Source organism: Cololabis saira, chromosome 6 (genome assembly GCF_033807715.1).
Source record: "Cololabis saira isolate AMF1-May2022 chromosome 6, fColSai1.1, whole genome shotgun sequence".
Taxonomy (NCBI): domain Eukaryota; kingdom Metazoa; phylum Chordata; class Actinopteri; order Beloniformes; family Belonidae; genus Cololabis; species Cololabis saira.
This window is the reverse complement of record NC_084592.1, coordinates 6727416-6740665: the sequence shown is the minus strand read 5'-3', so window position 1 is coordinate 6740665 and position 13250 is coordinate 6727416. Positions and strand designations below refer to the sequence as shown.

The window sequence follows — 13250 nt, the reverse complement described above, 5'->3', positions numbered from 1 at the left end:
GGCCTGAACCGTAACGTGCACCCAGGTGTGTTATACATCAAAATATGCGTCTCCATCCTGTGACTACGCGCATTACTTTTCTCTTTCAAAAGTGTTACCGTGGCGACACTAGACGCCAAAAAGCACGCCCCCCCCCCTTCATCTGATTGGTCCATATTTGATAGTTCCCCAAAAGTCACCAAATTTTGCATGCAAGCCAGGCCTGGTGATAAATTTGATATTTCATAGTTTGCATTAATGGGCGTGGCCTAACGTCTCAACAGCGCCCCCTAGAATACTTTTCTCTGCCATAACTTTTGAATGGTTTGACATAAAGAGTCGTGGGTGGTGTCATTGGACTCTGTATTGAGTCCTTGAGCTTCATTGGCCTGAATTAGCTCTGCCCCTTCTTCTGATTGGTTGTCCCTATTTTCTGCTATAACTTTTGAATGGTTTGACATAGAGAGTCGTGGGTGGTGTCATTTCTGATATGCTTATGGGGGGCGGTGGCCATGATTGCGAGGGCCCGTTCATCGCTGCTTGCAGCTTTCATTACTCTTGAGATTTCTAAAAATGTAAGACTTTTTTTTCAATACTGAAAGACCGTTAAGATTACAGCAAAAAGATCCTAAATAATATTTGTTACCTTAAAGAAAATATAAGAAAAACACAACAGTGTATGCATAAAATGTCTGAAACAAACTCCTAACAAATAAAAAAAACCTTCATTGAACATTTATTTTGAAATATATGTAAAGAAGGTACCATATACACACTTTTGCTGATTTAATTTTCGGCCTCAAATGGCTTGCAAAACTTTATATCAGACATTTTCATAATTACATTGTAAGTATGTATAATTACATAATACATTATTCATACTTCTGTCTAGTCTGAAAGCATGGTAATGCTCATGTTGAGCAAGTATTCATGCTAAAATAGACAAAAATACACCTCCTTATCTGCAGGTATTCCTCAACTGGCTGTTCTCACCCACATTGATAAGGCGTGTGGTGAAACTGAAAAGAGCCTGAGGAACATCTACAAGAGCAAATATCTGAAGAAAAGGGTGAATTTCAGCTGCAGTCTTTTATAATGTGAGCTCAGACCCACAGAGGTAAACATTGAAGTTACAATAAAATGTTTTTCATTTTAATTTTAGATGTCAGACTTCAACTCCAAACTGGGGATTTCAATGAACTGCATTCTCCCTGTGAAGAACTACAGTCATGAAATCAGCTCAGATGAGGATGTCAACACTCTGATCCTGAATGCGCTGAAACTGATGATTGACTTTGGCGATGACTTCATCAACAAACTATAAAGAGGCAGCGTGTTTTTTTGACGAGTGTCACTGCATGAATTATGGCTTTGCTTACCTACTCTGTCATAAGGAATCTATCAAACCAGCAACACCCACCACAGTCCCAATCTTTCACAATGTAAATATTAGCATTTTACCTCAGTAGCTTTCAGGTTATGTGATCAATTAACTCAAAATCAGTGTGGGATACTGTCCTGGCTGCATGACATACACCTCTTCTTGTCATATTTAAAATCTCTTCATAATTATAACATTGTATATGTAATTAAAGCTGCAAGCAGCGATGAACGGGCCCTCGCACCCTTGTGCACGTTTAGGCGTGCTGCAGTGGAAGCGCTTGTATGACTTGCATGTAGATTCTTCAGGGCTGGACATTTAGCGGATGACACCAGCCACTACTCTCTAAATCAAACCATTCAAGTTATGGCAGAAAGTAGGATCTATCAAATATCGGCCAATCAGAAGAAGGGGCGGGGCTAATTCAGGGCAATGAAGGTCAAGTACTCAATACCAAATCCGATGTCACCACCCACATGTCTTTATCACAACCCTTTCAAAAGTTACGGTAGAGAATAGGGACTATCACATATTGACCAATCAGAAAAAGAGGCGGGGCTAATTTGCATCAATTATGTTCAAGGACTCAAAACCGAGTCCGATGACACCACCCACAACTCTTTATATTAAACCATTCAAAAGGTATGGCAGAAAGTAGGAACTATCAAATATGGTTGCGACATGATGTGTGTACCGATTTTTGTGCATGTACGTCAAACCGTATTGTGGGGCTTGAGGCACAACGTTTTCTAGGGGGCGCTGTTGAGCCATTAGGCCACGCCCATTGAGGCATCATGAAATATCAAATTTATCGCCAGGCCTGGCTTGCGTGAACAATTTGGTGACTTTTGGGGAACTATCAAGATGGACCAATCAAATGAAAGGGGGGCACGCTTTTTGGCATCTAGCGTCGCCACGGTAACACTTGAATGAGAAAAGTAATGCGCATCGTCGCAGGATTGAGACCGCATTTGGATGTATAACACACCTGGGTGTACGGTTCGGGCCATATTAACGGCGAAGAAATGGCATAAATTGCGCCAAAATGACACAATTAATTCAAAATGGCCGACTTCCTGTTCGGTTTTGGCCATGGCGCCAAGAGACTTTTCTTTAAGTTGCAACATGATACAGGTGAGTACTGATTGTCGTGGATATACGTCAAACTGTATTGTGGGGCTTGAGGCACAACGTTTTCTATTATTAATGGCATTAATTCAAATACACGGATATGATAACTTAGTTAGAACATGATTTTACTGCTTTTTGGGATATCTATTTTGTCGTCTGGTAGAGTCCCCCCCTAGGAAAAACAACACCAACCGCCACTGGGTTCGTGTGCAGTTTCCCATTGAAATAATATCTCACACTACTGAGGTTAGATGAAAAACATTAATTAGATGAAGTTGGTAATTAAAGATTACAATATTTACATATCACTCATCACACCAGTAAACAGGAGAAACCACAATGGTCAATTCTCGCCAAATACAGTAAATTCCAATTGTCCCTGAATGTACCTGTGGATGAAAGATGCAGTGGATGAAGAAATAATCGTAAATTTATATAACCCTAAATTAACTATACTGGAGTTACAGAGTTACAGTTACAGCCAGCACACGCAAGAAGCTGCAAAACAGTTCTTTTCCAAGGGTTTTAGCTCCCCAGCCCCACTTGCAAGCCTAACAGGGTAGTATAAGACCCTGGAATGACCTGGATTTATTTTTATAGATTATATTAGATTTATAGAGTATAGACATTTATTGAGGGCAATAAAAGAAAAAAAAAGATTTACAATAACAATAGAAATCAAACTGTGTGAAAATCTGGTAAAAATTCGGGTTTATGGATGATTGTAGTCGGGGACAAAACCTTCCTCAGTATAAATAAATGGACTGAGGGCCAATGGAGACCCATCCAAGATGGCGGGCGCATCAGAGACCCATCCAAGATGGCGGCCGCGCTGAACGGCTCCAATGCCTCGCCCCCCCCGCTACCTCTAACGGTGACACCCTTTGATAAAAAGTTACAGTTTTCACTGTCAGCCATCGTCAATGTCTTACCTATTATGTGACCAGCTTTGAGATCCATCCGCTCATCTCGCTTGGAGCACAGATGCATACTAGAAGACATGACAATTCCTGGTGCCAACAGGTGGCGCTACAACCGATCCTCAATATTCCACCATAGATGTCTTCAGGCTCACTCTACAATCGGGCACATACGTTTTCGGCCACATAAAATAATGTATTGCTGAGTTACAGCCAATTGATGTTTCATGGCGAGCCCTTAAAAATGACCTCAAACTTCGCCGAATCACTACGGTCAAGCCCTCACCTAAAAACTTAAAAGCTTCGCAATTTAGCGTCGGCCATGTGTCTAGATTGTACAAACCAAGTTGTGAACCAATCCGATAAAATATCTAGGAGGAGTTTCTTAAAATACGAGGCCTGGAAATGACCAGAATTCATGAAAAATGACATTTTCTGTTAAAAATGCCGGACTTCCTGTGTAACTTAGAGCATGGGTCTGTGAGGAACCAGAGCGGCCTCCCCACGTACAAGGGGACAAGGCAAAACTGGACCTGGGTGATGAGGTGTAAAAAAAGCCTCGCAGAGCGTAGAATGCCAAAAAAATAAGGCTTTTTATTTTATGTAAAAAAAAATGCGTACAGGCGGAGGGCAAAATCAGTATTCTAAAAAAAATGGCACATGGGGCATAGCCTGTCAGCCAGCTACCTCCATTCAGCAGACCCCTCTTCTGGTATGCAGCTGCTGCTTATAAACCCAGGCAGGGTGGGGAGGTTGATTGGACACAGGTGTGCCACAATCAGTAGAACCAGGCACACCTGTGTGCTGCTCCCACGCAGACCACGCCCAATCCTCCACTCTGCCACACACATTAAAAAAAAGTCCGGTGATGGTGAGAAGGGGAGGGGTTGCTCACTTTCTCACACTTCCCTCCCCCTCTGGAGTCTCGCCAACCACGTTGCGAGACAGGAAATCCGCCACTTCCTCCGGTTGCTGGCCGCTTCCTCCCGGTTGCCGAGGACGCTTCCTCCCGGTTGCCGAGGGCGCTTCCTCCCGGTTGCCGAGGGCGCTTCCTCCCGGTTACAAGCCACATCCTGGTCACCGGGTCTCCCAGACTCCTGGTCACCGGGTCTCCCAGACTCCTGGTCACCGGGTCTCCCAGACTCCTGGTCACCGGGTCTCCCAGACTCCTAGTCACCGGGTCTCCCAGACTCCTAGTCACCTGGTCTCCCAGACTCCGCCAAAACCCACGGCCTCGCTTCCCACCTTTTCTCTCCAGTTTTTCAGGTGGCGCCAAAGATCCCACTCCTGACACCAAATGTGAGGAACCAGAGCGGCCTTTCCACGTACAAGGGGACAAGGCAAAACTGGACCTGGGTGATGAGGTGTAAAAAAAACCTCACAGAGCGTAGAATGCCAAAAAAATAAGGCTTTTTATTTTATGTAAAAAAAAACGCGTACAGGCGGCGGGCAAAATCAGTATTCTAAAAAAAATGGCACATGGGGCATAGCCTGTCAGCCAGCTACCTCCATTCAGCAGACCCCTCTTCTGGTATGCAGCTGCTGTTTATAAACCCAGGCAGGGTGGAGAGGTTGATTGGACACAGGTGTGCCACAATCAGCAGAACCAGGCACACCTGTGTGCTGCTCCCCCGCAGACCACGCCCAATCCTCCACTCTGCCACACACATTAAAAAAAAGTCCGGTGATGGTGAGAAGGGGAGGGGTTGCTCACTTTCTCACAGGGTCCAAGACACTTTTTCGTAGAGCTTTGTCTGATACAATAGACACATAAAGGTCATTGCTGTAAGTCCAACCATATTGTGGGGCTCTTCGAAAAACATAAAATAGGTGGCGCTATTTATTTATTATTTATTGGATCCCCATTAGTCCGCATAAATATGAAGACTATTCTTCCTGGGGTCCACATTAAATCATACAATTAATCAACAATACAGCATTTATACAAAGAATTACATAGATCAATTAACCTGAAAATATTAACATAAATTTCTCAGTGCATATGAACAAATACTAATAATAATAATATGAACATTGAAAAATTAACATGAATGGATTCCTTTAACGTAGTTTTCTAATAAACTATTGTAACAGAATATTATGTCGAAACACAGCTTCTCTCAGTTTAATTTTGAAACTAGCCATTCCTGTGGTTGAAATCAAGTGTGGGGGGAGACTGTTCCAGTGAGCTACAGCCCTGTACATAACAGACCTTTTGAGTGCGTTAGTTCTCGGTAAAGGCAAGGTGAAGTTGTTTGCTGAGGCCTGTCTAGTTCTATAATTATGTTTCTCGTTTGTCGGATGAAGTTGTAAATTAAAAAAAAACAGGTTTCTGTAAGGTGTAAGTCTTTTTCAAAAACATTATGAGACTATAAGCCAGTCTTTCTTCCACCTGCATCCATGTGAGTCTCCTGTGCATACTCACTTTCACTAATAGAGCACCTCAGAGCTAGGCGTGCTGCCCTGTTTTGAGTTAGCTGCAATTTGGAAATATCTTTCTTCGAGGCACTGGACCAAACTGTTGGGCAGTAGTTCAGATGGGACAGAACTAAGGAGTTAAGTAACAATTGATGGTTGATTCATTCAGCAGGTAGGTGATTCTTCTAATATTAGAAATATTGTAACTCATTTTAGACACTATACTATTGATATGATTTGACCAAGACAACACTTCATCCACTATTACTCCCAACAATTTGGCTTTTTTGACCTGTTCTATAGCAGTAACATTCATAAAAAGATGCAGTTTAGGTTCAGCCCTCAGTGCATGATTAGATCCAATAACCATACATTTTGTTTTCAATACATTCAGCTTTTGCCTATTCTCCATAATCCACTCTGAGGTTACCATTAACTCCTGCTGCACCGGTCCGGTCCAGTGAGTGGCCCCGGTGTGTGGCCTCCGGTGCTCCGGAGGTAAGCTAAATACTTAGCCCATGCAAAGATCATACCTGTAGACAAATATAAATAACATTAAAAAAATAACGTCACTTACCGCTGACTTGTGTGCAGACTTGATGCTGACTTGTGTGCAGTTGCCGGGTCCGTCAATGCAAAACCTAATTTTTACTGTCCCCTCGCTGTGGAAACAGTCACCGCTTCCAAACAATGGCAGACGCTCCGGCCGGCGGAGAGAGTTGTGGGCGTGGTTTCAGCAGCGGAGGACGACCTATGGAAATCAGCGCCTATCGTTATGTAACGATAGGCGCAGATTCTGAACGGCTGGTAGAAATCACATGACACTGGAAGATTCAGCCGGGCGGGGTGTACAGACCCTGCAGAATTTCATGGCATTTCATCTTTCCTGTGTTGGCAGGGTGAGGGGAGACCACTTTATATATGTTAAAACAAGAAAAAACGTGTCTTTCATAATAGGTCCCCTTTAAGTTGCGACATGATACAGGTGTGTACTGATTTTCGTGCATGTACGTCAAACGGTATTGTGGGGCTTTAGGCACAAAGTTTTCTAGGGGGTGCTGTTGAGCCATTTTGCCACGCCCATTAATGCAAACCATTAAATATCACATTTATCACCAGGTCTGGCTTGCATGCAAAATTTGGTGACTTTTGGGGCACGTTTAGGGGGGCAAGAAGGTCCTCCTTTCGTAAAAATTCCTACAGATACAATAGGGCCTTCGCACTGTAAGTGCTCGGGCCCTAATAAAGAATAATTCCTACAGATACAATAGGGCCTTCGCACTGTAAGTGCTCGGGCCCTTACGAGATAAAGACAAATGTCTTGAAGGCTGGGTTCCCACGGTATGATTTTTGCTGTTTTATGAGATTAATGCAAGGTACACTGTATAATTTGGACCTGTGCAATCTCAGCTCAGATGTCAAGAACGCTGTCCTCACACTGAACAATGATGTACACTTGTGTCTTAGGCCTGATGTGGAAGCAAGCACAATGGTAAAAAAAAAACAAAAAAAAACCCCGATTGAATATGAACCATTCTATTGTGGCTTGTATGTGTCAGTAATCAGTAATGTAGAATGTGTAAGAATGTGGAATGTGGAAGAAATACTGTGGACACTGGTGTGGTAGGGGGCCTCCCCCAGAAAATCTTAAATGAAGTAAACACAATTTCCAGCTTTCTGGTGCATTTTAATTGGTTGTTAGACATCTATTTTTACATAGCAGACATGGGCTTATTCTTGGCCATACACAACATAACAACCCCTTCCTTTGTTACACAAAATAAAACAAGGCAATCTTGTATGTTTGATGTGAAAGATCCTTAGTCTTCGTTTGTCTGGTGCACCATAAGAAACCAGTGAAATAGAATCAAAGTTAATACAAGCTTTTATTATGTCATGCACAATGTTTTCCGGCCGAAGGTACACTTGGTGGTCATCGATCCAGCCCTATTTATACTAAAAACAAGGAGTTTTTTACATGAACCCCATCTGTGGAGCCAGCTGCGTGGAAAAACACCCAAACATGTCACACCTTCAGACTTATATCTCTGTTGACTGCTTCCTACTTGAGGTGTCAACCCAGATAACAGATAAGACCCCTCAATGTTAAAACATCTGTTTTTCCCCATTGTCTTCACTTAACGAAGAGTAAATATCTGAACTATCTAAACCCTGCAAATAAAGAAAACAGTCGAGCCATAACACAAGGGTTGACTCTGCGACTAGAGAAACCAGCTGAACTCCTGAATAGGGATTACTTTGCAAATACTGAGAAAAACCACCGGTGTAGAATCTTGTAGGAAAACCCTTCAAACTCTTTTCATGAAATCCTAACAAATGTAACCTCAATTTGATGTGACATAGGGCGAAGTTCGAACACGTAAAAAAAAATAATATGGTTTTGCATTTAACATAGTGACACTGGCAATTAAACCGACCTTACCCTTTCCAGTTTTGAGCAGTCTGAAATGATATCGTAAATTTATGCCAGAGACAGTTGGTGAACCGGAATATAAACTAACTTTGTGCAACCGTGGAGCGAATTGCTGTAGTAACCAGAAAAACTGTCAATGGTATGAATATTCTCTTATTGATCAGGTGGAATAGATTCTTTGGTATTGGGTGGACTAATATGTTTTTCTGGTAACAGTGTTCCCAACTCCTCAGTAAGGAAACCAGCCTGCCCTAAAGTCTCTACGTGACATCATCTATTATTTCTACGAATTCAAAGTCCTCGTCAGAATCCTGGGCAGGTTGTGGAGCCGGCAGAGTCCTGGGCAGGGGCCGCGGAGCCGGAAGAGTCCTGGGCATGGGCTGCAGAGCCAGGGGAGTCCAGGGCAGGGGCAGCAGAGCCGAGGGAGTCCTGGTCAGGGGCCACAAAGCCGGGGGAGTCCTGGGCAGGGGCCACAAAGCCAGGGGAGTCCTGGGCAGGGGCCGCAGAGCCGGCAGAGCCGTGGGCAGGGGTTGCGGAGCCGGCGGAGTCCTGGGCAGGGGCCGCGGAGCCGGCGGAGTCCTGGGCAGGGGCCGCGGAGCCGGCGGAGTCCTGGGCAGGGGCCGCGGAGCCGGCGGAGTCCTGGGCAGGGGCCGCGGAGCCGGCAGAGTCCTGGGCAGGGGCCGCGGAGCCGGCAGAGTCCTGGGCAGGGGCCGCAGAGCCGGCAGAGTCCTGGGCAGGGGCCGCAGAGCCGGGGGAGTGCTGGGCATGGGCCACAAACCCGGGGGAGTCCTGGGCAGGGGCCGCAGAGGCGGCAGAGTCCTGGGCAGGGGCCGCGGAGCCGGCAGAGTCCTGGGCAGGGGCCGCGGAGCCGGCAGAGTCCTGGGCAGGGGCCGCAGAGCCGGCAGAGTCCTGGGCAGGGGCCGCAGAGCCGGGGGAGTGCTGGGCATGGGCCACAAACCCGGGGGAGTCCTGGGCAGGGGCCGCAGAGGCGGCAGAGTCCTGGGCAGGGGCCATGGAGCCGGCAGAGTCCTGGGCAGGGGCCGCAGAGCTGGCAGAGTCCTGGGCAGGGGAGGCGATGCTGGCATAGTCCTGGGCAGGGGCCGCAGAGCTAGCAGAGTCCTGGGCAGGGGCCGCAGAGCCGGCGGAGTCCTGGGCAGGGGCTGTGGAGCCGGCAGAGTCCTGGGCAGGGGCTGCAGAGCCGTCAGAGTCCTGGGCAGGGGCCGCAGAGCTGGGGGAGTGCTGGGCATGGGCCACAAACCCGGGGGAGTCCTGGGCAGGGGCCGCAGAGGCGGCAGAGTCCTGGGCAGGGGCCATGGAGCCGGCAGAGTCCTGGGCAGGGGCCGCAGAGCCGGCAGAGTCCTGGGCAGGGGCCGCAGAGCCGGCAGAGTCCTGGGCAGGGGCTGCAGAGCCGTCAGAGTCCTGGGCAGGGGCCGCAGAGCCGGGGGAGTGCTGGGCATGGGCCACAAACCCGGGGGAGTCCTGGGCAGGGGCCGCAGAGGCGGCAGAGTCCTGGGCAGGGGCCATGGAGCCGGCAGAGTCCTGGGCGGGGGCTGCACAGCCGACAGAGTCCAGGGCAGGGGCTGCAGAGCCGGCAGAGTCCTGGGCAGGGGCCACGATGCCGGCAGAGTCCTGGGCAGGGGCTGCAGAGCCGGCGGAGTCCAGGGCAGGGGCTGCAGAGCCGGCAGAGTCCTGGGCAGGGGCCACGATGCCGGCAGAGTCCTCGGCAGGGGCCGCAGAGCCGGCAGAGTCCTGGGCAGGGGCTGCGGAGCCGGGGGAGTCCTGGACAGGGGCGGCAGAGCCGGCAGAGTCCTGGGCAGGGGCCGCAGAGCCGGGGGAGTCCTGGGCAGGGGCCGCAGAGCCGGGGGAGTCCTGGGCAGGGGACGCGGAGCCGGCGGAGTCCTGGGCAGGGGCTGCGGAGCCGGCGGAGTCCTGGGCAGGGGCTGCAGAGCCGGCAGAGTCCTGGACAGGGGCTGCGATGCCGGCAGGTTCCTGGGCAGGGGCCGCAGAGTCGGCAGAGGCACTTTCCTGTTGTAGCTCATTCGTCTCTTGGCTGAGCAGTTCATCATCTGCCCCAAATGTTTCTCCTTTAGGGACTTTGAGTACCTTAACTGTGAGTATTTGCAAGAAAATATAAAGTAGGTAAGGTATAAATACAATAGATAAAAACTAAACACTGCAAAAAGGATGTCATATTAGTGGAAATCTATAAGACTAGACGACAACTTGAGAGTTCCTTGACACAAAGTTTAAGTTATATTTTATTTAGAAAATAATGTGGCCTCTCCTTCTGACGCGTGAATATTTAGTTATGAATATGTAATTACTGATCCAGTTCAGAGGAATAAAATGCCATAAACTCTGCTCTTTTTACATCCATTTTGTGCCATTTACCAAATGATTTGTCCAGAATAATAACAAGATACCAGTAACCTGAAGGAGATTCCTGTACTATCAGGGCTTTATATACTCTCTATGTTTAAGAGTTAAGAGTTATTAGAATAAGATTTCAGGCTTTCCTGGCTAGACAAAAGCAAATTATTTTAATTCTGGTCAATCTGCTTAAGTACCAACATTAATGAGCATTTTACTGGAAATACATTTTCCGGTCTCAATAAAAACTACCAACTCTATTATTATACTGACCTAAAGCATCCTGTATTTGGTGGACGGCCTTCCTGTTTTCATCACAGATCAGTAGTCCTGGTACAGTCTCGTGGAAGAGGACATCAACATACAGGACAACATTACTAAAGGTCTCAGACCACCTTCTCCCACCGGCTGAGTAGTCGACATCTCGAGCGTGATGCATCACAACCAGAATGATCTTTTTATTATCTGCTGACACCAGAAAAAAGAACAAGAGATGAAACTGAGGCAGAGCCGTCTGGGAGATTTGCGAGGCCCTGTGCGAAATGGTGTGGGGGGGCCCTCGCGCGCTCGCTACGCTCACGCGCGCAAAATTTTGGGGTTTTTTGGGTTGGATCGGGTGTCTATATGCGCAATTTTAACTCTCCAATTAGCAAAATACTGGATACCTTCCCCTGCCTCATCATCATTTGACTTGCCTCGACGTGGGGCCCCACGGCTGCTTGAGACCCAGTCGGATCGGTGATTTTTCTAACAAATTTATCAAACGAGCCTTTCAGAGAGGCATTAAACTCTTCCATTTTCTTTAGTTTTTTCTTTTTTCATCCCCTGATGGAAATTTCCTGAATCTTTCTTGTTCTCTCGACATTGTGTGACAGTTTGTTACACACTCCACCGTCTGGATCAGAGCACCTTGTGTCTGCGCTTGGTCTGACGCAGTTGTATTGAACAACTGACACGCGCATCATTGCACATATATTTTATTGATATGCACAGACTAGTACACATTTAGGTCTGTAATGGAATGTGACTGTTGATATTTATAAGGGAAAAAACGAAAAAAAAAACGAAAAAAAAAAAAAAACTTTTTTTTTTTTTTTTTTCAAAAACGGCCCATAGCGCGAGGCCCCTTGGGGCGCGAGGCCCCTTGGGGCGCGAGGCCCCTTGGGGCGCGAGGCCCCTTGGGGCGCGAGGCCCCTTGGGGCGCGAGGCCCCTTGGGGCGCGAGGCCCCGTGGGGCGCGAGGCCCCGTGGGGCGCGAGGCCCCGTGGGGCGCGAGGCCCTGTGCGGTCGCACGGTTCGCACACCCCTTGCGGCGGCTCTGAACTGAGGCTTCAACTTTGTTTATTAAAATAGTATTTATTCATGTTTATTGTAGCTGTTTAAAGTTTCATTACAAGACTAGTACATGTGTTTATGTATTTATAAAATGCATCCATGTGTACTTTAACATGAGGGTGTCATGTGACACATCAGTCCAACATGAAGTAATCTGTTGCATACTGAAGGGTTTTATGCCGTCCACTAGGGGGCAGTATGAGCCTTACCGTCCTGTAGAGGGAAGTAACAGGCATCGTTGTTGTGTGTGGGGTTCATGTTCTTTCAGAGATGCACGTGGTGTTGGTTGGGAGCTCTCACATTATAGTTGTAAGTTTACAATATATTGCTCATTGGTTATATGAAACTATATGGTATAGTTTCCGTTACTTTATTTTGTTAATATTTTATTTCAGGATCTGCTTACTTATATGTTATATAAACAATACAATGATTGAAATATATTATAATGTTATTTAAGCAAATTCCTATATTATTTTCATGTGAGATTCAGCCTGCTTATGTTTATTGTTTACTATTTCTGCGGGGCTTCTTCATCTCTGTCATTAAACAAAATAATTGACATTGAGGAGTGTATTTCTTCACATAGCAAAAGATAAAACAGCTGGAACACAGTACCTGAAACCTCCCTCATGGCTGCATCCACATCTGACCCAACACGAGAGCTGATTGGACAGAAGACAATGATGACATCACTCTCCTCTGGGCTTGTGAACTTCACATGTAACCCAACTGTCATTTGTTTCAGTAGATCTTCATCTGCTCCAAATGTTTCTCCTGTAGTGACTTTATAGACCTTAACTGGTGGTACATGGAAGAAAATATAAATCAGAACAAACATGTACATATCAGAAATAATAATTGCAAACTGTATATTTGTTTGAGCGAAGACACTCGCTGGACGTTATCTTGTGCCTCCCTAATAAGAAATAAAGCACTTTTAGATCATATTTAGATGCATGAAATTAACTGATGTGCAACTTGAATTTCCTGAATAAAAAGGTTGAGGAAAATAAAAGGAAATACTTGAGCATTTTATCTAATGTTCACACTTAATTCACAGTCTCCCAAATTACTACATCAAATTCAGTCGTGGTCACAGCAGTTACCTTCACAAAGTCCACAAAAGTGTTGAATGTTAACATCAAGAAATGTTGGCCTTCATTTGAGATCATTTTCTTTTGGTGCTCTTCTTGTTTCATGTATGGAAGAACACATGTTTCCAGGGTTTTTCTGTCTTTCTTGGGCCAGTTTGTAAAGACCAATGATGTAAAACTGGTGAC

At 46.3% G+C, this 13250-nt stretch overlaps 1 protein-coding gene across 1 annotated transcript in view; it reads right to left on the bottom strand.

The window, feature by feature from the left end:
• Positions 1–12993, bottom strand: part of LOC133445734 (mucin-1-like) — a 53049-nt gene extending 40056 nt beyond the window's left edge. The window contains exon 1 of the mRNA XM_061723124.1: positions 12586–12993. Within this exon, the coding sequence (XP_061579108.1) occupies positions 12586–12814 (229 nt within the window). The 5' untranslated portion in view covers positions 12815–12993. The remainder of the gene's footprint in view (positions 1–12585) is intronic.
• Positions 12994–13250: the final 257 nt, after the last annotated feature.